The 26,933-nt window shown below is 36.0% G+C and overlaps 1 protein-coding gene across 2 annotated transcripts in view; it reads right to left on the bottom strand.

The window, feature by feature from the left end:
- ADGRA3 (adhesion G protein-coupled receptor A3) overlaps positions 1-26,933 on the bottom strand; it is a 130,359-nt gene that overhangs the window by 6,800 nt on the left and 96,626 nt on the right. For both annotated transcript variants that reach the window (XM_010377214.2, XM_030924268.1), the window contains 4 exons: positions 19,489-19,702; positions 19,071-19,279; positions 8,886-9,010; positions 7,312-7,435 (listed from right to left, as the gene is read on the bottom strand). In XM_010377214.2, coding sequence (XP_010375516.2) covers positions 7,312-7,435; positions 8,886-9,010; positions 19,071-19,279; positions 19,489-19,702 — 672 coding nt within the window. The remainder of the gene's footprint in view (positions 1-7,311; positions 7,436-8,885; positions 9,011-19,070; positions 19,280-19,488; positions 19,703-26,933) is intronic.

The raw sequence follows: 26,933 nt of genomic DNA, 5'->3' as shown, positions 1-26,933 counted from the left end.
AGTAACTTGCTCTCCTTTTTTAATCATTGCTTTTTTATATAATTACAGGTAAGGCCAGGCGCGGTGGCTCACGCCTGTAATCCCAGCACTTTGGGAGGCTGAGGCGGGTGGATCATGAGGTCAGGGGATCGAGACCATCCTGGCTAACACGGTGAAACACTGTCTCTACTAAAAATACAAAAAATTAGCCGAGCATGGTGGCGGGCGCCTGTAGTCCCAGCTACTGGGGAGGCTGAGGCAGGAGAATGGCGTGAACTCGGAAGGTGGAGCTTGCAGTGAGCCGAGATTGCGCCACTGCACTCCAGTCTGGGCAACACCGCGAGACTGTCTCAAAAAAAAAAAAAAAAAAAAAAATTATTACAGGTAAAATTCCATTAATGAAATTCCAAGAAAAAATTTGTCATTCTAAAGGGATGCCTCTTCAACCTCAAGAAAATCAAAGGTCAATTATAAAAGCATGGACCACTGTCCTGAGTTTATTTTAATGAGAACAAATCTGCAGCAAAAACTTGGTGACCTGAAAGCCCAAATCTTATTTTGCAGGGGAAAGCCAGGGTGGTTCCTCTCCAGGTAAACCTTGCAATGGCTCTGAGGTGCTGGGAGAGGGGATCACTTTTGGCCCAACTACAAACGTCAGAAATGATCTTCTTAAAGAGAAAAGTGGCTTCGTGGTTCCCATTAGTTTTGCTGACTGCACTGTGAAAGCAAAATTTACAGACAGAAGTGGAACAGAGAGCATAAAATAACCCTTTGAGCTGTCTAAAGTCACACCAAATATTTTAAGTAAAAATAGAATTAAATGAATTTGATGCACAGAAATCAATAAATTCAAAACAAATCAGATATTGATTCAAAATGGTCAACTCTACTATTGCTGGGGGTGTCTCTGACACAAAGGTCAAAAAGAATGAGACAAGGCTTTAAAATACAAAAGGTTAAAAGTAACTTCAACATAGGAGGTGTCAAACAAAGAATTTTCTATAGGGAACAAAACCCATCTTTAGTCACTGAAGTGTTTTCTACGGCATTTCTAAATTTCCAGAGGAGGTTTACTTTTAAAGATACTGAAGCCTGATTATTACTCGTGGAATTTTAGGGGTATGATGACATCTATTAACACAGTCGTGAAAGCAAATCACTGAATATTCTACAAGATTCGAAAAAAAGAGTGATTAAAATCTAGTACGAAAGATTTTCCTATCTTTTGGAACGTAGTATTTCCTATTGTATTCTCCATCTGACACTTCATCTACATGAAATATAACCTTGTTACCACATTTTCTTCCAAATAAATCAGAGATGCACATGGCAATTCTGTAAATTGTCTAGGAGTAATCTAATTCATAGGGCATGTAAATAATTAGTTAAATGCAGTAGATTATTATTAAAGAAAGCCACCTTACCTCAGGACACTAATTTCCAAAGTTGTAAAATGGGTATAAAATAATTATCCTAAAAAGTTCTACTCTGTATGTTTGTTATCTAACTATAAACTCTCACAAACTAGCATTCATTTAGCCACAAATAAGACTACAACCATGCAACATGCATAGCAGCTGTGCAAAAAAAAAAACTTTATGATGAATACAAGCATACAGACAATGAATACATAAACAATTAAAATTTTAACAGCTTCCATTAATAAGTGCCTGCTATGTATCCAAAAACGTATTATTGCATGTGATTTCACTTCATCCTTTTATCATCACCATTAGGTCAGTGTTAACCTTAAGATACAAAAACAGAGACTAAGACTGAGAGAAGTCATCCACCAGAGATTACACGGTCAGTAACATGGCTGTGATTCAAACTGAAGTTAGATGGTTCCAAAGCCCTTGCCTTTTCTACTCTCCTACACTGCCCACTACTAAGTACTAAAGCACAGTGATAGGGGCTGAGAGGCACTCAGAATCAAACCGACTAGCATTTGAATCATGCCTCTGCCACCCAATGGTCCTAGTAACTTGGGGAAAGTTATTTCAGTTGCCTATGATTCAGTTTATATAGTTATAAAATACACAAAGAAAAACTACCTCCCAGGGTTAATATGAAAGTTAAGACATAACACATGCATAGTAGTTGACAAGTAGAATGGTCTTAATATTCACTGACTAGATTTTTCCAAGTACATCTCTTGTGCCACTGCAGCAATCCTCTAAATAACAGATCTCAAGGGCACCTAACAAGGGCGGCTGGCACGATATTTAATAAATTCAATCATGGATTGGTGGAGCAACAAGGTATCTTAGATAATATCCAGCTGAATCCTTTTACGGCATAGCTAAGAAAACCAAGGACCAAAAAATTAATGACCAATTATTTGGCAGTGTATCATGAACCAGAACACAGATCCCTTCCAGACTTGAGTTGATGCTCCTTGACTTCGGCACTCAACTTCTTAGTTCTCGAACTTCAGCACCTTTAGCAAAAGGTCGTAGAAAGCACCTAAGGTCTTACCTGAAATGAATTTAGGAACCACAGTGAGAGAAGTACCTGGTGGGTAGCACCTTTAATAACCTCAATCACTGTGTGGGAAGAAACTACATTACAACCCATTCATGCTGTTCATAAAATACGTGAGCTCACAAAGACAGATAATAAAGACAAAACTACATGGATTATGTACAAATACAAACTGCACATAAAAACATGTACACGTGAGGGCTCAGTTTTTGAGAGGGAAGAACCTTAACAAACATTGAACTAGCCTGACCCATTTTATAGAAGAAACATTAAGCCCCTACTAGGTTAAGAGACTATTAACGTAAGCTGTTCTGGCAGACACAAAATTAGAACCTAGCTACTAGGATCTGGAATCCTAGGCTAGTGCATTTTGCATTCTACCACTGTGCTCTCAGCTGGTGATTACCTGAATTGAGTATTACAATTGAGTGAAGCAAGGAACGTCTGCGTCAGAAACATAAGAATGATGCTATGTCTTTCATCGAAGGGAAACACATTATAAACACAGAAGAGAACGACAGTGAAACGTCTAGATTCGCCTTTCCCTTTTCTTTTGTAAATGTTTAATGGCATTTGTTCTTGAAGCCTTAAAAACTCACTGCAATTCCTTTTTCCATTTAGAAACAATAGAAAATTCCACTCAGGACAATGAAAGGCAGTCATCTTTACAATGGCCTCTTTCCATTCATTTCCTTAGTGAAATAAATTTATGTGTCTGCTTCATGAAATCAATGAACACTTAGATACAATGAAGACCTTTATCTCCAATGTGTGCTGAGTACTCTTTTAATAGAGTCAAAATGGCTCCAGGTTTGAATGCGTTCTAATGTGCAGAGGCTTCTTTTTGTTCATTCACTCAGTAAACATCTGCTCAGCACCTACTATGGGTCAGGCCTTGTGCTGGTCCCTGGATAAGAACCAGTGAATCAACTACTATACTTCTTACACTTGTAGAGCTTGGAGTCCAGGGAGAGCTTAAAGGTCAGAGATAGTAAATAGGAAATCATAAAGTTTCATAGGCAGCATGGAATTTTAGTAAGGACCTGATACGGTTTAGTTGTGTCCCCACCCAAATCTTGAAGTGTAGCTCCCATAATTCTCATCTGTCGTGGGAGGGACTGGGTAGGAGGTAACTGAATCACGAGGGTGAGTCTTTCCCGAGCTGTTCTTGTGATAGTGAATAAATTTCACAAGATCTGATGGTTTCATAAAGGGGAGTTCCCCTGCACATGCTCTCTCTTGCCTGCTGCCACGAAAGACATGACTTTGCTCTTCCTTTGCCTGCCACCATGATTGTGAGGTCTCCTCAGCCATGTGGAACTGTGGGTCAATTAAACCTCTTTCCTTTATCAATTACCCAGTCTCAGATATGTTTCTTATTAGCAGCGTGAAAATAGAATAATACAGGTACAGGGACAGAATCTCTGAAACAGTAACGATAAAGTGAGACCTGCAAGGTAACTGGGAGTCAGCCACATGACTGAGAACACAGAATAGCTATCTTCTAAACATGGATGGAGTTGATCTGAGACCCATCATCTGACTTCTTGTAGGCAGTTTGTTTACAGATGTGTAGTAATAGCCTCAAACAAAAATATATCACACAGATGAGAGGTAATTTCATCAATAACACTAACATAATAGTGGTAACAGGTAACATTTATTGAACAGTTAGTATATGCCTGGTACTCTTGAGATGCATGAGTCATTTAATCCTCTCAACGATTCTTACATACCCACATTTCAAACTGGATCACAGGTATACAATATTGGATTAATCATAAGCCACAGTATCATGACACAGTCTAATGGGTGGGCCCAGCACAACCTGTCTTTATTTAATTAGTTATTATTAACAGTATAAGTACCTAAGAATCTACCAGCAAGACACAAGGTAGGACCTTGTCAATAACCTGTATCTAATCATATGACCCCCTCATCAATGGTAACTATCCCCCTATTATATCCTCTGCATCATCACCCTACATCCTCTGTTCATCACTCCCTTGCTTTCTCTTTTATAGTTTTATTGCACCTATTTTTTGTTAAAAGTAAGCTGTTTATTTTAGTGATTTTTACCTTTATTTAAAAAAAAAAAACCACATGGTGAATGTTAATTTATAGGACTTACTTTTCACCTTTTCACTTAAAACTAATTTGTGCTACTCTGCATTGCTATAATTCATTGCTTCTGACTCTTGTATAATACCATAGGGTTTGTTTGTTCACTCTCTCTGTGTTGGATATTTGGGTTGCTTCCAGGTTTTTGATATTGTGTATAGTGCTGCAATGAATATTCATATCCATGCTCATACTCATATGCATACAGGCAAGGTTACTCTCTGAGTACAGGAGTGGGCCTCCTGGGTTCCAGGGTACATGAACACATAATCATAGAAGGCAATGCCTCGCAGGGGATGTCCACTTACATTCCCACCAACTATGTAAAAGGATCCTGTGGGTCCACATGTTCATCAAGACTTGGCATTGTCAGGCTTAATTTTTGCTGATGGAAAAGGCATAAAATGACAATTAATCGTCTTCATTGACATCTCCATGACCCCCATACGCTGTTGAACATTTCTGCACACATGTGCTGAACCTGTGTGTTCGCTCTTCTACATCATGCTCGCCCATTCTCCTGCTACTTTTTCTTCTGATTTGTTGTGGTGTTCTCACTGACTATAGTTACTGATATATTTTTTACTCGAATGCTGTTAGTTGTATGGATTATAAATAGATTCCTCCAATTTGTAACTTATCTTTTCAGCTTTTTTAAGGACTCTTGATAAACAGAAGTTCTTATTTTTAGTCAAAATTACTTTTTTTCTAGTGAATTCCTTTCACTGTCTTATTGGCCTTCCTTACCTTAAGGTCTCCAACTTTTTTAAAGGATTTTAAGATGTTGGCTTGGATATGTAAGTCTTTAAACCACCTGGAGTTGACTTTTTTTAATGTGGCATGAGGTACAGACCCAGTTTAATCTTTTTCCAAATGGATTTTCTCCAGCTCCATTTACTGAATGGTGATCTCTCTTCCCCAGCTGACAAGGCACGTCCCTTCTGCTGTATGTCAAAGTTCCTGTGGGTCTGCCTCTGGACTCTATTCTATCCCATTGGCCAGTTTATCTCTGCCTACCGCTAATACCACACTGGTTTCATTTCCATAGCCTCATAAACCCTGATGACTAGAAGACAGTCTTCTGGCTCTGCTCCTCTTTTTCATTAGTGTCTTGTCTTTCTTTGGCCATTTATTTTCACATAAATTTAAAAATCATCTTATTAAGTTTCATAAAAAATTCTACAGATTAATCTTAAAAGGAATTGCCATATCGCTGATAAATTAAGTCTTCCTATCCTTTGACCTATTATATCTTTCCATTTATTTAGGTCTTCTTTCATACATATTTTAATTTTACCCATAAATCTTGAACATCTTTCATTATTTCTAGGTACTTGATAGTCTTTGACACTATGTAAATGCTACCTTCTCATTATGTTTTCTCATAGTTGTATTTCTGCATACTAGTAATCGCTCTTTGCTAAACTTTCCTATTAATTCTAATAATTTGTGTAAATTACTTTAGTTTTTTAACATAAATAATCACACCATCCAACAACTTGATTATCATTCCTAATTTATAGGTGAGAAAACTGAGACACAGAAGGATTACACATTAAAATCAACATCTCAAAGAGATACCTGCCCTCTTGTGTTCCCTGAAGCATTAATCACAGTAGCCAAGAGACAGAAACAACTTGTATGTCCATCAACAACAAACATAAAAAAAAGTGGTCTCTGCATACAATGGAATATTATTCAGCCATAAAAAAGAGGAAAATCATATTCACCAGCATAGATGAACCTTGAAACAGTATGCTAAATGAAATAAGTAAGTCAAAGAAGGACAAATACTGCATGATTCCACTTATATGAGGTATCTGATGTAGTCAAACTCACAGAAGAGAATGGTGCTTGCCATAAGATTGGGGGAGAAGAAAAAAGGGGTTGTTGTTCAATGCATACCGAGTTTCAATCATACACGATGACTGTGCTTACAAGTGACAATACTGTACTGTGCAGTAATAATTTGTTTACAGAGATCACATGTTATGTATTTTTTTAATTACACTTTTAAAAGAAAAAAAAAGGTTAAACAGATCGTCCATAGAAACACAGCCGATAAATGGTAAACTGAAATCCAAATCCAGGCAGCCTGAACTTTCAATTACTACGTTATACTTCTTGCTATCATGCATGTGAAAAACAATATACAAACACAGAAATAAAATTTTACATATTTTCTATTCATAGATTGAAGAATTTCCATTTTTATATTTATGCTGCAAGAAAACTGTTCATTAAGGCTACATATGTAATAACTTATTGGAAACTAAGAGTAAGATATTTTTTAATTCTTCATATTTACCTAACCTAGTGTCATTTTTATATCTTTATGATTAACTCTTTTTCTAATTGTTATGTTTTTGTCAACACATAAAATCATTTTTAAAGTTCTGCTATCAGAAAATGTCACTTCTCTTTCAGCTAAAGTCAGAATTTCATAAATTTTAAAAATAAATAATAGGCATTGTAATAACAGCTATAACGTGTAACACTAAATTCCCAATGATAAAGGGATGAGCTGTTTAAATTATATATTCAGTTGCAAAATGGTAATTTAAAACAGGGAAGTATACTGGCAAATTGTTTAAGTGATAGACATTAAATTTAACTTTAATCAGCTAACGAAAAAGTGTTAAAGAATCATTTTTTCTTTTTATAGTTAATGAAATTATTTTCTAATACCAGTAATTTTTTCCATTTCGGTTTTTCACTCTGACTTACTGCTTGGCAGACGCTGGCATTCCTGGTCTGGGTTATTCCTCCCACAAAGACCACACAGGTTAGGAAAATATGAAAGCACAAGTTCACAAGCATGTGCCAGCTCTTGAGGCTGATTCTAATCAAACTGTTTAAAAAAGAGAGAAAATATTAATATTCAGGCTAGTACATATGAAGGAGGAAACTATGATGTTCATCTTAAGTTAATTCCAACTTCATCAAAGGCAAAAGTTAAATATTTGATATTTAAACATTTTATTTTACAAACATATACTACCAGACACACACACACATACATACATACACGCACAGATCTGAGAAATCATTTAACCTGATCTAGTTTCTTAACATTTAACTTCATGCACTTAAACACAAAAAGCCATTTATAGAACCACTGCACCCACTAAATGCTAAAGAAATTCTCCACAATAAGAAACGCATGGGCTTTTGTTACTATGATGTCTTAAGATGACTGGATTACCTGCTTGGCTACCTAGAGATTTCTGCAACATGCCAACGGGTCTTTTTTTGACCCACTGGCACAGGTCTAAATACTCAATGCATTTCCTCCTGGACTTTCATAATAAAATGCTGAAGTCTTTCTTTTTTATATATATCAAAATCTCCTTTTGTTTCTTAACTAAATGTCAAGAAATGCCATATACTTCTAGCTTAAACAGGAAAATATATACTAGCAAAACGTTTTGTAAGGTGAATGTCTGCTTAGCAAATCCTTTTAGTTCATTATTTCCTACCACAAAATAAAAGTTTCTATAGCTCTGCCTCCAATTAACAAAAAACATATCCCATGCTTAAATGCCACAAGCTTTCTTAAAAATGCCATCTATAAAAGGCCGGGCGCGGTGGCTCAAGCCTGTAATCCCAGCACTTTGGGAGGCCGAGACGGGCAGATCACGAGGTCAGGAGATCGAGACCATCCTGGCTAACACGGTGAAACCCCGTCTCTACTAAAAAATACAAAAAATTAGCCAGGCGAGGTAGCGGGCGCCTGTAGTCCCAGCTACTCGGGAGGCTGAGGTAGGAGAATGGCGTGAACCCGAGAGGCAGAGCTTGCAGTGAGCTGAGATCTGGCCACAGCACTCCAGCGTGGGCGGCAGAGCGAGACTCCGTATCAAAAAAAAAAAAAAAAAAATGCCATCTATAAAATAAAGAATATCATAATAGGCAAAAAGTCATAAAATAATAGTAATAATACAGTCTGATACCTAGAGATACCCCTTTAGGTAACTGCAGGTAAGAAACTTCTGCCTCACTTTACATCCTGTTGCCCCTGTGACCCACCCCACAGTCTGCAATACATATTTCCCATATTCTTTTCTAGATACAAACCCAGCAAACTGACTGGATGCTGTAAAAACTGAATTTATCATCTCAAATACTAATTATTTATGTCTCTAATGGCACAAAATGAATAAGGCATGTATATATTCTAAAGTAATCATCCTTACTTTGGAAATACAGGATGATAACAAACTCAATTTTATTCTAATTAAACGTGAAATAAAGTCCTTCAAATCAAAGTCTGCAGATCTATTTTGCCGAGATGTATTTCTTACCTATGATGGTATATGTAACTGACAATGACGGCTAAGAGACATAAGAGGAGAATGATAGCAGTAGTATAAACCACAGGATGCAGGAGGCTGGCCGCCTGGGTGTATAGTTCAGATCCCGTCAAATCCTGAGGGCAAAAAGAAAGATTCATTCTAGCAGCACCTCTCTCCCACATTTAACTGCTGAGATTTTTTTTGAGTGACAAAAACACATCAATAAACAAAAACTCTGGCCCTTATGTCTCTTTATTTTATTCAGACTAATGTTTCATGCCATTTTCCTAATCTAATACTTTGCTTTCCTAACTTCTGTTGTGTTAACTGCTTACAGCATACCCTCGTTTTACACTGGACCACCTACTTTATAAATTGAAATGTTGACTCTGTTATGAGGGTAAAAGAGAAATCAGCCCCCTACATTTGGGCAATTCAGAAAGCATAATCAGACTTCATCCTTTTCAATGCCCTTTAAGCCCAGTTATCACTCTGCATATTCATTGGCTGATCAGACACAATGAGAGCAGTATCTCTGAGGCTACGAAGCACAAAAACACCTCTCTAACTATCCATGGTCAAGTTCAACTTCAAGTTCCTCAAATACAAATGGACCAAACACTGCAAAGGGCATTGGAGACATAACGATAAGACATGGTTCCTGTCCCTGAAGAGGTGAAAAGTCACAGGGGTCTACAATCGGATCATAACAATGTTTGATGAAGATAAGTAAAGCACAATTATGGCAGCAAAGAGGAAGAGCCCTGTAAGAGCTCAAAAATCAATAAATTGCCGAACACAGTGGCTCGCACCTGTAATCCCAGCACTTTAGGAGGCTGAGGTGGGTAGAAGGCTTGAGCTCAGGAGTTCGAGACCACCCTGGGCAACACCGGGAGATCGCATCTCTACAAAACATATATTTTAAAAAATTAGCCAGGCCTAGTGGTGTGCGCATATAGTCCCAGCTACTCGGTAGGCTGAGGTGGGAGGATGACTTGAGCCCAGGAGGTCAAGGCTGCAGTGAGCCAAGACAGCACCAATGCACTCCAGCCTGGGCCACACAGTGAGACCCTTTCTCAAAAGAAAAATAATTTCAAAAAATAAATAAGCAATAACAGCACATCACTTATAGAATATTTACAGGCATTGACTGTGAACAATCCAGGCACTGACTGTGTCCAGCACCGTAACTGTAGGAGAAAGTATGTTATTAGCCCCATTTTATATGTTAAAAAACTGGGGCACAGAAAAGTTACATGCCTTAAGGATTAGATTCAAAGGAGCTTGGCTGCCAGGTCATTGCTCCCAAACACAATGCAGACACTGCCTCTCTGAAATGCAACAATTGAAATCTTAATGCTACTCTCTTATAAAGACCAAAGCAAGTTGGAAAGACACCTCCATCCTGGCCACTATGCCAGATAACTGGGGTTGTAAGAGTCAAAGCTGTAGGTTTACCAGATCCCTTCACTAAATTCTCTTTCTGCATTGACTCTTAAAGCTAAAAAGTGACTATGGAATAAGGGAAGGAGCCCACAGTGGATAAAACTCCAATTGGGAAGCTCTTATTAATAAAATATCTGAAACAAAAAAGCTAGATTAAAAAAAAAAGGAAGCAAATAAGTGACAACCAGACAAGGAAATGGAAGATGACCTCAATAGAGTAGGAAGGGAAGGGGCAAATTTTCCCAGGGAAGAATCAGAAGCTCACAATCTACAATTACAGATCTAAAAAGACGGTATCAGGATGCCTAACAAACCCCTCACCTTATCAAATGCTGAACAGTTAATGACAAAAATCACAGCAAGAGGGAAGCAGAGATGAGAACACAGGAAACTGAATTCCAGCTAGACTACTCAACTATACTACGATGAGCCTCTAACTTACAATTCACCCATTTACTTGACAAATACTGAGTGTCCACCATGGCCAGGCACAGTGCCATGTAATGGATATACAGGGATAGACAGAAGACAGCTCCAGCCCTTGGAGGCCCTGAAGTCTGTAAATTAAGTAAACAAAAGGGAAAAGACCAGAGAAAAGCCTATTAGGACCAATTCTGAGCAATCTGCCTTTGTGAGATGCCCATAGCACTAGCCTGTAATCACGGCCTCAAAATAGTTGCAGTCTGTTAAAAGGCCAGAATATCAGCAGGGAAATTCAAAGAAATGTTGGAATAATAAAAACCAGTTAGATGCTAGTGAGAATAGACATATTTTCCTCCAATTTCAATGAAAAGCTTCTATTCCAGTACAGAACTAATAACTGAGGATAAACTTTCAATATCTAGTTTAGCTTCTCATCTCCTTTTGTGCACTGTCTGCTTTAGATTACTGCAGAAAACGTTCAGTAACACGCTGCCACTTACCAGCTATAAGACTTGGGGCAATTACCTCACTATAAAACGGAGACTCCTCTAATCATCTCAAGGGGGTTGGAGAAGGGGTAGAAGAAAGGCGGTAAAAGTGCCTTCCATAGTCCTTGGCAGAGAATAACAACATGGGGAGCTGGATATCATCGAAAAAAACATTCGACTAAGAGCTAATTTAGTTCTTAAAATATACTCTATATGCCATTCAAGTTTAAAAGAAATCAGTTATTTTTGGCCAGGCACAGTGACTCATGCCTCTAATTTCAGAGTTTTGAGGGGCCCAAGGCAGGAGGATTGCTTGAGGCCAGGAGCTTGAAACCAGCCTGAGCAAAATAGTAAGATCCCACTTCTCCAAAAAAATTAAAAAAAAAAAACATTAACTGGGCACGATGGCACGCGCCTGTAACCCCAGCTACTTGGGAGGCTGAGGTGGGAAGATCACCTGAGCCAGGGAGTTTGAGGCTGCAGTGAGCTGAGACTGCACCACTGCACTCCAGCCTGGGCAACAGAGCGAGACCCTGTTTCTAAAAATAATTAAAAATAAAATTAAATAAAAAGAAATTGCTATTTTTCAAATTTCAAACTAATGTGACACAGAATGAAAAAGAAACTAGATGTTGAAACAGAAGGCAACAATGACTGAACAAAGGCATGAGTACCTCTGTCACTGGTCATACAGGGCACTGCTTCCACAGGGGCATTTTTTTCTCAACGTGTTTTTGTTGATACATAATAATTGTATATATTTATGGCATACATGTAATATTTTGATCCATACATATAATGTGTAATGACCAAATCAAATTGCGAAATATAAAATATGCAATAAATATGCAATAGATTGTTGATAACTATAGTCACCCTGCCATGCTATCAAACACCAGAATTTATTCCTTTTATCTGTACTTCGGTACTCACTAACCAATCTTACTTCACCCCCTCTTCCTAGACCCTTCCCTTCCCAGCCTCTGGTATTTTCCATTCTCCTTTCTATCTCCATAAGATCAACTTTTTCAGCTCCCACATATGAGTGAAAACATGCACTATTTGTCATTCTGTACCTGGCTTACTTCACTTAACGAAATAACTTCCAGGCTCATCCATGTTGCTGCAAATGACAAGATTTCATCCTTTTTTTATGACTGAGTAGTACTCCTCAGTGTTTATATACCACATTTTCTTTACCCATTCCTCTGTTGATGGACTAATGGACACTTAGGTTGACTGTATATCTTGGCTATCATGAATAGTGCTGCAGTAAATGTGAGTGCAGGCATCTCTTCAATATACTGATTTCCTTTCTTTGGAATATATACTCAGCAGGGAAATTGCTGGATCATACGGTGGCTCTATTTTAGTTTTTTAAGAAACTTACAAACTATTTTCTATAATTGTAGCACTAATTTACATTCCCATCAACAATGTATAAGAGTTCTCTTCTCCACATTCTGCTATTTTTTGTCTTTTTGACAGAAACCATTTAACAGGGGTAAGATATCTTATTGTGGTTTTGATTTGTATTTTCCTGATGACTAGCAATGGTGGGATTTTTCATTTTTTCATGGTCACCTATATGTCTTCTTTTCAGCATATCTAGCCCGCTCGTTTGCCCATTTCTTAAATCAAAAAATTTTTTTATGTTGAGTTGTTTCAGTTCCTTATTATTCTGTTATTAATCCCACAAGAGCATTTTTGACCTGCACAAATGCAAAGAGGTTTCCTGCTGAAGAATGAACCTAGGGAAAAGTAGAGTATAAAGGGCCAGACAGTAAATATTGCAGACTTTGGGGGCCAAGAGGCAAATCCAAGCTATTATGCAGGTAGTATTAACCATGTAAAATAGAACTACTGAAAAATTTAAAAGCCATTATTAGCTTTCCTACCTTTAAAAAAATCTGGCTAGATTGGGCAATCCAAAAGAATATAAAAATATTTACGGCAATTGAGAATTTTAGAATACCAGGACAGTAAACAAGTTAAAAGCTCTACAATGAGAGAGAGAAAGCAGAAACCTGAATCAAATTATTTTCAATCATGGTAGTAAACAAATACCATAATTTTTTGATAACAACAAAAACATTACTAAACACACTATATAAAAATGGTAGTATGAGACAGATACCTTTGAGTAGAAAAAGTAAAACTGTTGCTCACATTTGCAACACAGTAATAAATAAAACGGAAAATAACTCTGTCCTCCGGCACCCACATGACCAGAGTCCATCACTAAACAATAACCTTAGTTACTTTTCTACTCGGTACAAACTTTAATAACTAAGCCAGGAAGTGAAAAATAAAGTTCTCCACAGAAGTTAGCTGAACGAATGCAGAGAAATTAAACATCAAAAGTGTGTTAAAAATCACAAAGATGATCATTACTAAGGACTCAAATCAAAGGAAAAAGTTTTTAAAACTGTTTACTTGACAGAGATTCATATATTTACAATTGTTACTTCAGGCCTGAGAATTATTGAATATAAAATCAGTGGAAGTTTTCCATAATTATCACTGTATCAATAAGAATACTTAAAATAAGCAATTGTCTAAACTCACCAGGATCTGAACAATGGAAAGGAATCCAAAGAAAATATATCAGGGCATCCTGTGTGTCAGGATATAAAGCATTATAATAAGAGTTTACTATTAAAATTTTAAAATAGATCTGAAATCAGAAATGTAAAAAAACAAACAAAAATTTAAAAAGAGGAGTATGACTTACTTCTATGTTGCTTTTTCCCACTATGGAACAAAGAATACAAATTTAAAGATTTTATTCCCCCTACCTCACATCATCAACAAAAAATCAATTCCAGTCAAATTATGGAACTAAATACAAAAGGTAAAACATATTAAAGCTTCTTGAGGAAAACAAAAAAGAAGATCTTCATAATCTTGGGGTACAAAAAAATTTCTTATACAGCATTAACTAAAACAATAACACAACGACGAAAAAATTGTACTTCAGAAAAATTAAGAAACTCTCTTCATAAAAAGACAATATTGAGGAAAAAAGGCATGAACCGGGAGAAGATATATGCAACGCATAAATCCCACAGGGAGCTCACATTCAGAAGCCATATTAAGAAGTCCTATACATAATTAAGAAAATGAAAGACAACAAAATTAAAAATAGGCAAGACTTGAGCAGGAACGTCAGGAAAACGGGATACCCAAACCGCCAATAAAAAGCTAAACAAGTGCTCAACATCAATAGTGCCCAGAGAAATGCAAATTAAAACTAGAATGATATATCACAATACCAGAAGACTAAAATTGAAGACTGACAATTCCCAGCATGGCAAAAATGTAGAGCACCTGGAACTCTCATTACCATTGAGATCACAAACCAATATAACAACTTTGGTCAACTGCATGGATTTAACTACTGAAAGCTAAACACATGGAAAGCCTACAACCCAGCAATTTCACTCCTGAGTGTACATGTCCATCATAAAACATATACATGAGTACTCAGAGCAGCTTTTTCTTGACACCCAAAACCTAGAAACAGAAATGGCTATCAATGATAAAATGAACAAACTTTGGCATATTGATACAATGGACTACTACACAGCAATGGGAAAGAATAAACTGCTGCTAAATGCAAAAACGAAGATAAATCCCATCCCTGTAATGATAGGAAAGAAACCAGACACAAGCGTACATACTACACAACTAAAGTCTAAAAACAGGCCAAACTTATCTATGGTGAGAGACATCAAAAGGGTGGTATCTGGAGATAGTGGCAGAAACTGACTAGAGAGACACACAGGAGCACTGTCCAGCACTCTAGTACAAATCTTGTTCTTACATATTCTTTTGTAAAAATATAACCAATATTTGTGCACTTTGCTAAATACCTCAATTTAATGAAAAAGGAAACCCAGTTGGTCCCTTTGATTATCAATTCCACTTCAGAGATTTTGTTCCACAGATACTCAACTAAATGTGCAAAATGACACTGTACAAACCACTAGAAACAAACACAATGGAGAAATATCCAAATAAATTATGGTAGAAACATAATACTCAGAGATAAGAAAGAATGAGGAAACTCATATATTGATTTGAGAGGATTTCAGAAAGGAGACTTAGCAGAGGGATTATTAACACAGATTCCAAAATGAGACTGTGAATTCAAATCCCAATACCAACACTAGCTTTGTGAGCATGGCATTTAACCTCTCTGTGCCTCAGTTTCCACATCCGTCAATGGGGATGATGACAGTACTTATACCTCATGAGGCTGTCCTAAGAGCTGAGTAACTGAATGTATATAAAGACATCAGAAGAGTGGCTGACACATAAGTACTTAATAAAGATTGGTCACCACTACCACCATCATCATCCTCTTCTTTGAGATACATCATCACCATCATAGTTAAGATATGTTGCTCTATAGAAAAAAGCACGGTTTAGAACAGTGTATGTAGCATGTAACCTTTGTGCAAAAAATGCAACAAAAATAGGAACATATATTCATTTTTGTTTCCATAAACAAGAGGGTCTCCTCAACAATATGTGAGAAACAAATAGTTCTTATCAGTGTGATGCGAGAGATGGGGAGGACTTCTAGCTTTCACTGTATGTTAATGTGTAGAAATAAATAAAACATTACATCCATGTGATTATAGCACTTCTTTTAAAATTATTTAAACAAAAACATCACTAGCATCTCTGTTCAATTACAGAGTAAATTATATCAAAGTTGCTTTGAATGCCACTGTAATCTGTAAAATGACATTAAGATGGTCAGCATATTTTATATAAACAAATGTAAAAGAATCACTAGAAAAATTAACGAATGTTCTCTAGTTTCATATTTTTAGCTGAACACAATAACAAAAGAGGAATCAATGTATATACATTACCTTATCTTCACCACTAGTGATTAAAGTATTAAGTACTACATCTAATCATTACCCTACTTTCTATTCAGTTTTCTTTGTTTTTTCCTACAGACACCAGCTCCTGTGACTCTTCCTGCCCCATATGGCTATTTCAGATCATATCATTCAAGCAAACCTAATTTCCGCTTAATTTATTTTTCTGGCTCCCAGTGAGACCTTAGTAAACTCAGACTTATGAACAAGTATATTATTTATGTCTCATTTTTTAAAAATTCAAAACTCTTAAAATTAGATAAAGGAAAGTTTTATGGACTATATCCCAAGACAGGAATTTAGACTTACCATATAAAATGATATATTAAGATGGTATCCAAGAAAAATAGGATTTTATCAATTTTTAAAAGCTTAATATAAGGAAAAAAGATAATGCTTTCTAATTTGCTTTCTAATTTCTAAAAGCTATTTCTTCAATCCTAAACGTAACTTTAACTACTTAAAAGTGTGTATAATTTCATTAACTTTTTCCTTATGTTTTATTAGCAACTAACTCCCATGCAGTAACTTTAATTTTGTCAACAATTTCAAATACATTTTTCTTTGCTGCCCCTAGATGGCACAGTTACATTTAAGAAAAGGAAAAAGTCTTTGAAAATAAATAGAAAAAAAATCTTAGTACTACCGTATTTTAGCTTTAAAGAATTGTGTATTACATTTTTTAAGAGATTAAAAGTCTGAAAGATAAAGGAATAGCTTATTCCTTCCAGAAAAAGGATTATACTAATTTAAATAGTTTAGAAGAACAGCTAGGAAGTTCAAAAATAGATGCTTTAAACTGGTATTAGATTAAATAAAAATAAAAGTTTCACAAGGTGCAATATTATAGCGAAGGCTTATAAAATGCATTTTTGTGTATGTTTTGTGTTTCATTTATTTTGCTCAATTTTTTCTTAACTATTACATAAATTTCTGACAACGTTGAATATTATTTCTCCTCAGTACATCACAGTTTATTTTATACTCAAAATCTGAATGAGAAAATACTTTCAAAATGGAAGAGAAAACACCACATACTTTAACGCTTCATGCTTTAATTCCAGAGGTGGCAGTGGTTCATGCCTATAATCCCAGCATTTTGTGAGCTTGAGGCAGGCAAATCACTTGAGTCCAGGAGATCAAGAGCAGCCTGGGCAACATGGTGAAACCCTGTCTCTACTAAAAATACAAAAATTAGCCGGGTACATGGTGCATGCCTGTAATCCCAGTTACTCAAGAGGCTGAGGTAAGAGAGTCTCCTGACCTGGGAGGTAGAGGCTTCAGTGAGGCGAGACTGCACCACTGTACTCCAGCCTGGGCAACTGGAGTGAGACTCTGTCCCAAAAAAAATATAAAATAAATAAAAGGTGACTACACAATAATAAAATGTGAACTTACAGAAACCAGACTCAGGCTTACAGAAATCAAGACATCTTCCATTTAGAAAGAGAATCAGAATCATAAACTGTCAACACTAAAGTTAATCCCAATTGAATAAAGGGCCTATACAAATATAGCCAAGTCTAACCAGCGTAGAATTCACCCACTGTCAGCTGGGCCAGATAACATATATGTTTAAGTATGTTGATTACACTTGTATAAAACGCTCAATTATGTCACTGAAAAGATAATCCCTCTACCCTGATAAATAATCTATTCACCTTCCTGCTTGCTTGACCAGTGTACCAGGTAAGGTATAAGTTGAAGTGAAAAAACAAAAACAAAAACAAAACAAAAAACAAGAGCCAAAGAAAATTATTTATAATCCACGCTTACTTCAAGATCATTTCTAGTGCTAAATGCTATTTTTTCAAAGAAAGAAAAATTCATGAAATGTAAAATATATCATGTTTCAAGGTATTTAGCACTTTGATAAAACATTTTCTAGAAAACAGATTTACAGCTGGAATCAGAAATAACGTAGTAGTTTCTCATACCCAGAGTAACCTCAAACCATTCCTGGGAAATGTCTTTCACACGCATTAGTAATTCCTTCCACTATACTCTAAATATACTCCATGATGTCAGTATTTATAGTAATTACAATATAAAATAAGAACTAGCATGGTTTATTTCATAATTATCTGCTCAGGAGTCAGATTCATTTAAAGACCTCATTAAGAAAAACACTTGCTCTTGTACATTAATAATTGTTATTTTACTCCCAAAAAATTACAGGTTGAGTATCCCTAACCCAAGAATCCTAAATCTAAAATGTTCCAAAATCTACAACTTTTCAAAGAAAGTGCTCCTTGGAGGATTTCAGATTTTGGAATTACGAATGGTGAACTGGTAAGTGTAATGCAAATATTCCAAAATCGGAAAAAATCCAAAATCCAAGACATTTTTGGTCCCAAGCATTTCAAAAAGAGGTAAGACTCAACCTGTAATAAGCGTTAACAATGGCAAATAACAGAAAACAACACTAGACTGATTGGCACTAAAACTGAAAAGATATTCTTTGTGTCGATACTGTCACTTGCAATGACAAAAATGAAATTATCATGATTAATTCTAAATTCAAAGAGAGTCTAACAACTACAGCATGTAGCGGGAAACAGTGCTAGATTGCAAAGTAGGAAAATGTTCTTTCACTACTCACTGTGTATCCTTCGGCAAAAGAAATCACTCCTTCTGGGCAGAGGGAATCTGACCGTATAAACAGTCTCTCCAAGTTTTAAGGTCAAAGACTAGCTGAACTGATTGACTTATAAAGTTGATTTAAAATTCCTATATACCAAATTCAATCCCATACATTTCACTTGGTAGTAACTTAATTTCCCTTTAAAATCAGAATTAGAACACATATCATCTCATATAATCAAAGGAAGCAAATTATGTTAAAAATAAAAAAAAAAAAAACACTTCATTTGAACTTAACTATGCATAGGAAAAATTTAGAATAGTGTTTATGCATAAAAAGTTAACAACTGCCATACCATTAAAACTGCATAGTTACTAAGGGAGTAGCACTGAATTGTAGTGATATTTTCATCTGAATAGAGAATATGGCACCCATCTGACTTCCAGCCTCCTTGTCCGTTCAGCAAATCGAAATCCCACCGGGCTGCAACAGCATCTGCTCCGTGTGCAATTCGACGCAGCGTCACATTAACAGGGATGTGGTGGGTATCTACATTCACACCATCTGGAGAAAATGGAAAATAAAAGTATTTCTGAAACAAACTTCATAAACAATTATAAATGTCAACTTAAACAGTAATGGGTACTCCGCAAGATCTTTTTTCGCTACTGACTCATTAAAACGAGAAAACACTAAAATAAGCATTTTTAGGAACAGTCAACTGTAAGGCCTTATTGTCCACTACTACAGGAGAACATATGCCACATACAAACCTATTTTGGTGAGAATCACAGGGGTAACTACAGTGCGTCGTTTTCCGTCATCAGCCAAATTTGTTGAATTTCCAGTGGCTGGAAAAAGCTTTCCATTGCGGAATGCAATGAGTTGAAGCTTGTAAAGAGAGTCATCAGTTGGTCTGAGTTCTCTTTTTTGCTTTGGTGAGAAAAGGGAAGGAGGAAGCTGAATAGAAGCCTCCACAATAGTATTCTGGAAAAAAAAAAAAAAAAAATATATATATATATATATATATATATATATATATATATATACTCACTACATTAGTACATATAAACCAGAAAAAAATATGTCAGATAGTTACAAAAGTGTTCTAATTAGGTTGGCTTCATTTTTTTATTGTATATACAAAATTTAATAGTTAAAAAAATCATCAGTCAAGTGAAATGTCAACACCACATAACAACATAGATTAAAAGAAGTATAAAATAAAAATGTAAACTCTAAAGAGTTAAATAAGTAAACAAGAAAAGTGTTTCAAATTACAAAGTTAATTTTTCCATGATACTATGTTGAAGTAGATAGCATTAAACAGATCAAGAATCTCGATCACGCTGTATCAATTTTACAATGATAAAATATGATAAAGAAGCACAAATGTAGCATATCACAAATGTGAGTATAATTAATTTGGGCTTATGGAACTTTAAGGTGATTTATGATTAATTCAAACTGTCATACAACAAAAGAATGAAATTATACAAACATAATAGAGGTTTAGATTCAGTACACTTAGCAGAAATTTCCTTGAGACTAGGAAACACATTTAGAAAAAAAAATAGTAACACATAGGAACAACCGAAAATGCTTACTGATGACTGAATGTTTTTCAGATTTCTTTATTGAGGATTTTTAAATAATAAATTATTCAGCATTCAGTAAAAAAAATCTATATACCAAAGAAGTGAACAATTAACCATCTAAAAACATTCCATAGTTGACGAATTTATTACACAAACTTTCTCTTGGCCTCTAATCTCTCTTCTTCCAATTCCATATTCACCAGAATTTCCCCTTAAGAAACAAATCATGTTATTCCAGTTTAAATAACACCTTGGTTCTGCAATGTTTAAATAATACTAAGCCCAAATCCTAAGTTTACCATATAATTTGATGAAAATCTATTGCTCAGATGTATCCCCTGAACACTCCTATAGCACAACCTAAAATACAGCTAAACTGGGTTATCGATTTAAGTTATCCTATATTCTTTTTATGCCACCATGCTCGCTGCACAGACCAGCATCTCTACCTGAAACGCTCCGCTATTCTTTTGTCTCACAAACTTTTAAATTGGTGTAATGGAAAGTGGATTAGAATGAAAAAGGTGGGCAGCCAGGGGGAAGACTTTATACAGAGTCCTTGAAATAAGGCTTTTTTGGACAGTTAATTACATCTCCTCAGCATACTGCGTCTGCAGATTAGCTGCTCCCTCTTCTGGACTCCCACAATACTCTGCACACGTTAGTCATAATGCACACTTGGAGTCCCGTGGTGTGGCTCACTGTCTGCTCCTTGAACTAGAGTATGAGGATTTGGGGTACAGTCAATCTCATTCACTCTTTGAAACCTCTATGTTAACAGTTCCTAGCACTTGCATTTGATCAAAATAGCTGTTTATGAAATGAACAATGTCTGTATGACATGTTTATTTTAAAAACAATTCTACTTAACCAAATGATTGACTTTAGAATTAACAATGTTAGATCACAGCAGATACCCATAAATATCTTTTCAATGTATTTTAGAAGTCTGAATATTACTTTTAAATTGAAGATGCCAAGAAAATATTTAGTAGAAATGTTTGAGAAAATGCATGAAAAGGTTCCCACTATTCTCACTCACAAATATAATCTAAAGTGAAAAAAAGTTTATTATAAATTTATTCACTAATCTAGATTTCTATTTAGTACACAGATTTCTCCTAAGTACATAATGACACAGGCAAAGAGAGAAAATAGATTAGTTAAAAGTTCAAAGTCCTGATAAAGTATTGCATAATGCACATTTATTAAAATTCAAATATTATAAAATTCATAAAATAATATTGTTATACACACAAAATGACTTGAAAACAAAGTGTAGCTCTTTGGGGAAGTATTAATAATGATAAATCAAACTGATTTAAAAGAAGTCATTTAAATTTTTTAAAAGGAAGTCAAAATAGGGAATAACATCTATACTTTCTAGAAGTTAAAAAAGGTCTCCTACACAGGTTTAAATATGTAAAACCAATTAAAAAAAAAACATGTACAGAAAAATACCAGGAGTATGGACATATTACTGGGTGACCAGAGCTATATACTCATGGTTGTTATGGTTGTTACATATTTAAGGCTTCTAAAATATCCTTCCAAGTCCAATACAAACATTACTAAATAACTACAGGTTCCCTGGGATGTAGAGTGGCCTAGGGGTGCCGATAAGGCAAACTTCAGCCGTATCAATAATGTTTAGATTTTTATAGTAACAATGGTATACTTGTGTATTTAATTTCTTTAAAAGAAATGTTGATCAGTATTTACAGAAAGGTTGTAAATCTACTGGTCACTGCAAAACACTTAATTAATTTGGTGCATTTATCATGATTATACCTTCTTCCACCTGGCCTGCGGGTGGCGAGCACAAAGTTTGTAAGTTCATTTAACCATATATTTATTTTAAAATATATGGATTACAGCAAGGGAAACAGATAACAAACACATGAATGAGAGGTAATAAAGTAGAAAAATCCCTCTTAAGATCCTTTGGGAAAAACAAGTTTTCGGTTTCCAATATTTATTATTGAAAAATCATATACCATGGAGATAACATGGGATCTGAAAGAAGAAAGGATTTGGGTTCCAGCCTCACCATTTAGCAGCTGGTTAACACTGCACAATTTTGTTTAACCTGAGTCTGTAAAACACAGCTAATGCTCTTTCTAACAAATGGTTGTGAAGACCAGATGGGATCACAGCCATGACAAGCACAAAAGACTAGGGAACTCTAGGGAACTGTTGGTGGTATATTTTTACCACTGTTACTGCAGCACCGTGGAAGATGGTTATCTGGGGACTGGGGGAGAGGAAATGCCTTAACTAAATTGCTAAGAATAATCTAGAACGTCATCATGTTTCGACTTCTACCATTCAGTTTCAGGGTTCATTTTAACACTAAAAATTGATGAAATATGAACACACATGAAATGACTGTCACCACACAGCTGCTTTTTTTTTTTTTTTTTTTTGCTAAATTCATCTATTTCATTATTTACAATGACATTAAGCTAAAAGGAAAATGGTAAGCGTAATGGAGGTTAATTCAAATCCTTTCACTAGATTTTAACATCTTTCCTTATCAAAAAATCTGGACTTCCTCCACTATGTAGTTAATAAAATTTTCAGAAATCTTTATGGGTTAAAATCTACAGAATTTACATGAATTTACAGAATTTACATGAATATGGGTTAAAATCTACAGAATTTTCATTACATGAAAATCAGAATGAGCCAAAGAAACATCTGATTCAAAACAATAAAATACTAATTTATTTATGTTTTCTTGACCACTTACTTGACTTCAGATACTATAACATATCCTAATTATTTTCTTGTGTATAATTATTAACTGCATACCACCTTTTGATTTTCTCACTGCTGAAGATTAATAGCAATTACATTTGACTTTAGAATTAATTTTTTTAACTGACTTTCTTTGCTAATTAAGTTTGGCTGTTAATTTTATTCGACATTTATTGAATGTTTAGTTACTCTGGGCTTGGAACTATGCAGAGCCTGAAGACATACAATGTAATAAATAAGCTGTGGTCCCTGTCCCCCAAAATTCATAGTCTAACAAAGGAGAGGTAACAACAGCAACAAAACAATAAGAGCTAATACTTACTGAGTGCTTACTCTGTGCCAGGCACTGCGGTGAATGTCTACTTATCTACCTCATTTAACCCTCTCAACAACCCTTCGAATTAAGTATCATTTCATGATCTGCATAACAGCCCAGAAACTGACATTCAGAAAGGTTAAGGTAGTTGCCCATGTTTGCACAGCTGTTAAGTTGGGGAGAGAACCTGAACCCAGACTGGCTGCAGAGAGACCACAGTCTTAGTCATCGTATCACATGGCCTCTCACTGCAGCTCGCCCCACCACTGTATCACCGTATAATTATTCTGAAGAATGAACAAAGCACAATGGGATTAACAAGCAATGGTTAATTCTGTCTGAAGAAGAGAAGGAAGAATCCAAAGGCAGTTTTAGAGGGAGAGTAGCAGGAATTTCACCAAGCGGGGACGGATTGGAAAAGGGCAAAAATGAAGGCAGGAAGCAGGAAGATGCATAAAGACTAGCCTGAAAAATTCAAGAGACTTCAGCTGGACTGAAGCTCTAGATGTCTGGGATGTGTAAAGAAAAACTGATTTCTAAATTCTAGTCAGGTAAAGTATAAAGAACTAATTATTTCTCCTTTGTGGCTACAATACAGCTGAACTCAAAACACCAGCTAATTTCCAAAGCCCTCAGTAAAAGTAAAGTAGTTTACTGAAAACAGGTACCATTTGGTGATGCTAACATATCTGAATTATGGTAACCACAGTGAAAGAAAACATTTCATTGAGAAAAAAATTGGAAGAGATTTGATTGATGCTGTCAGTAAGAGGCAAGTTGGCAACTCTGTCACCAACTGGTGACCAACTGAAGGCAGGTATGAAGTCACTGATGACTCCAGCACTAGGCCTACCCTCAGGCAACCAATAAACCCATCTTGGTCCCCAGGTTCCCACCTATGACAGGTAATGAGAGATGAACAAGGCATTATGGGAAAAACGAGGAAGAAAAATAAAGGAGACAAGGGTGGGTGGGAGTGGAGAACTGGATGAGATTAGGCAAAATGTCTTGGAGTGACATTTCTGCTGGGTGTTATCACCAAGGAGCTGGGAAGGGAGGGGAGGAGTAGGGATTCCAGTAGGAGAATTAGCACAAGCCTTGTGAATGAACAGGTGGTAGGGAGAGGAACCAAGGAAAGTTTGCTATTGCTGGATAAAAGGTAGAGGTGGGAAGTACTGTGGGGAGAGAGGGAAGATGTCAAATGATAAAGATACTCAACAGACTCTGGAGAGACATGAGACATTTATGAAGGGGTGTACAAGGTTAATTTCCATTTGGGGAGGATCTAGGTAGAATGCTCACAACAACCTGAAATGGCACAGGCATTGACAATCAGAACAGCCTGCACAGAAGGGAAGGCTCCCAGAGGCCTCCCATTCTGCAGGCATCAGGCCTTCAAGTGTGAAATGGTGAAAAGAGAGGTCTGGGTGGTGGTCCCAACAGAAGCACCAGGAGGGCTGAGGAAGCACTCAGCTATTTGCTAAATAGTAAGGAAGTATTTCAATATTTTACTAAGTGGCATCGTTGTACTGATACACGTTAGCCGAATGTCAGCCCTAGGCAGACCAATCTGTGTGAGAAAGGTGAATTTTTAAGGGACAGCCTAGAGACAGAGACTAACTAGGAAGTTACCATGGTTTGGGCAATACAGGATGGAAGTCCAAAGCAGGCTGAGGAGGGAGTATAGCAGGAAGGACAGAGATTCTGAAATATGCAGGAAGCAAATAAAGGAGGCACCTACTGCTAAGTAATGACTGCCTCTTTACAGGTTTAACTTCACATACCAGCATATGCCCCCATTTAAAGGCAGTGCAATCAGTTTTTGGATGTTCAGGTTTTCTAGTTAGTATAGTCAAGGGATTTAAAAAAAAAAAAAAGATGCAAAGAAAAAGCAAAAATTGCCCTAGTATAAAATGTAAAATGTAAAGAGAGTTTTCTGTTCAAGTGCTAAAGCTTAAGCATGTTTTATGCCACTAATATTAGAATTTTTAACTAATTTTGTGTCATGAGGGATGTGTTCCTTTTTCATTCAGTTTAATCGTGTCCACTTAAGAAGCATGAATAATGTAATGTGTCCTTGCTCTCTGGCTACAGGATGATCTTAAAAGGATAGAATAGCATGAAATTGACAAATCTGAGTGTCCATCTAAAGCTTTCTACTTTAGCAAGTAGAAACTCTCCTTACCCAGAGGGGTACGTTGTGAAATTGATGCAACGTAGGGTTTCATCATTTTTAATCCCTTTCTATCAACTGTGATCGTCTAAGACAGAAGTGTTCATCAATTTTAAGTATTCCTCAAAAAACACACCTTTCTCTCATGGGCTTCTCTGTGTTGCTGTTTCCAAGGCTTTCATAGTATGTTTGTGGTTTTTGTTTTGTTTTGTTTTTCCTAATATAAGACACAATAAGGAAAGCTAAGCAGGTCCAAAGGAGTGTGGCACAGTGCATCAAATACTCCCTTAGCACCAATATTAACAGGCAAATCTTGCCAATTTTCCTCTGAGTATAGGGTATCAAGTAAATATATTATTATCAGACACTTTGACCTAGTTGAGATTTTCTTGGGCAGTTGGGATTTTCTAAATTTAGCAAATTGGCTCTCTTTAATGGTGGTCACCAAGAAAAAGTATACAAAAATACACTAATTTGTTCATTCATTCATTCTGTCTCTAGGCTGTCCCTTAAAAATTCACCTTTCTCACACAGATTGGTCTGCCTAGGGCTGACATTCGGCTAACGTGTATCAGTACAACGATGCCACTTAGTAAAATATTGAAATACTTCCTTACTATTTAGCAAATAGCTGAGTGCTTCCTCAGCCCTCCTGGTGCTTCACACTAAACCGGAATACCTGACACCTGTTGGATCAGTTATTATGCAGCCATTAAAATGACTGGAATATTGTTTGTGATATTATTCAGGGACAAGACAGAAATAAGGTACCAGATTGAAAACCCCAGAGAATACAATTACACATGCCCACAGAAAGGTAAGTGAAAAAAATTAGCTTCCATTAGGATGCTGGAGTTGTGCCTCCTCTATTTGCTTCAATATGGTGTAATCAAATATATCTAAACCCCTAATTTTAAAAATCAGTAAAAATGCTTTCATTTTGCTTGCTTCAATGAAACTTTTTTTAAAAGATATATGACATATTTGTATTTTCTGCCAAAAACTCTGATACACAGCTTGCCTGATTAAACGCCTGGCCTCGGGGTTGACTTCTCCCCTAGGCTTGGCAGGCACAGGACCAAAGGTCCATAATACTTTTAGGGGCCCATGAAAACATATTGTTGTCTTAAAATCAGGAGCAAAAAAAAAAAAAAAAAAAAAATGAACTTATAAGTTGCATAAAATATTTGAATATGTAATAGGATCTTTGCATTTGTACCACTGCAGTTACAAAATGTAATTTTTGATATTTTTATGTGGAGAGAGGGAATCAAAGGCCAAAATCCCTAGGGCCCATGAAAGTCGTAATGCAGCTCTTCCTGGTTAGAGTTTTCTTTAAAATAATAGAAAAAGCAATAATACCTACCTCCC

The sequence above is a fragment of the Rhinopithecus roxellana genome, chromosome 2, assembly GCF_007565055.1.
Source record: "Rhinopithecus roxellana isolate Shanxi Qingling chromosome 2, ASM756505v1, whole genome shotgun sequence".
NCBI lineage: Eukaryota > Metazoa > Chordata > Mammalia > Primates > Cercopithecidae > Rhinopithecus > Rhinopithecus roxellana.
This window is presented reverse-complemented; position numbering and strand designations above follow the sequence as displayed.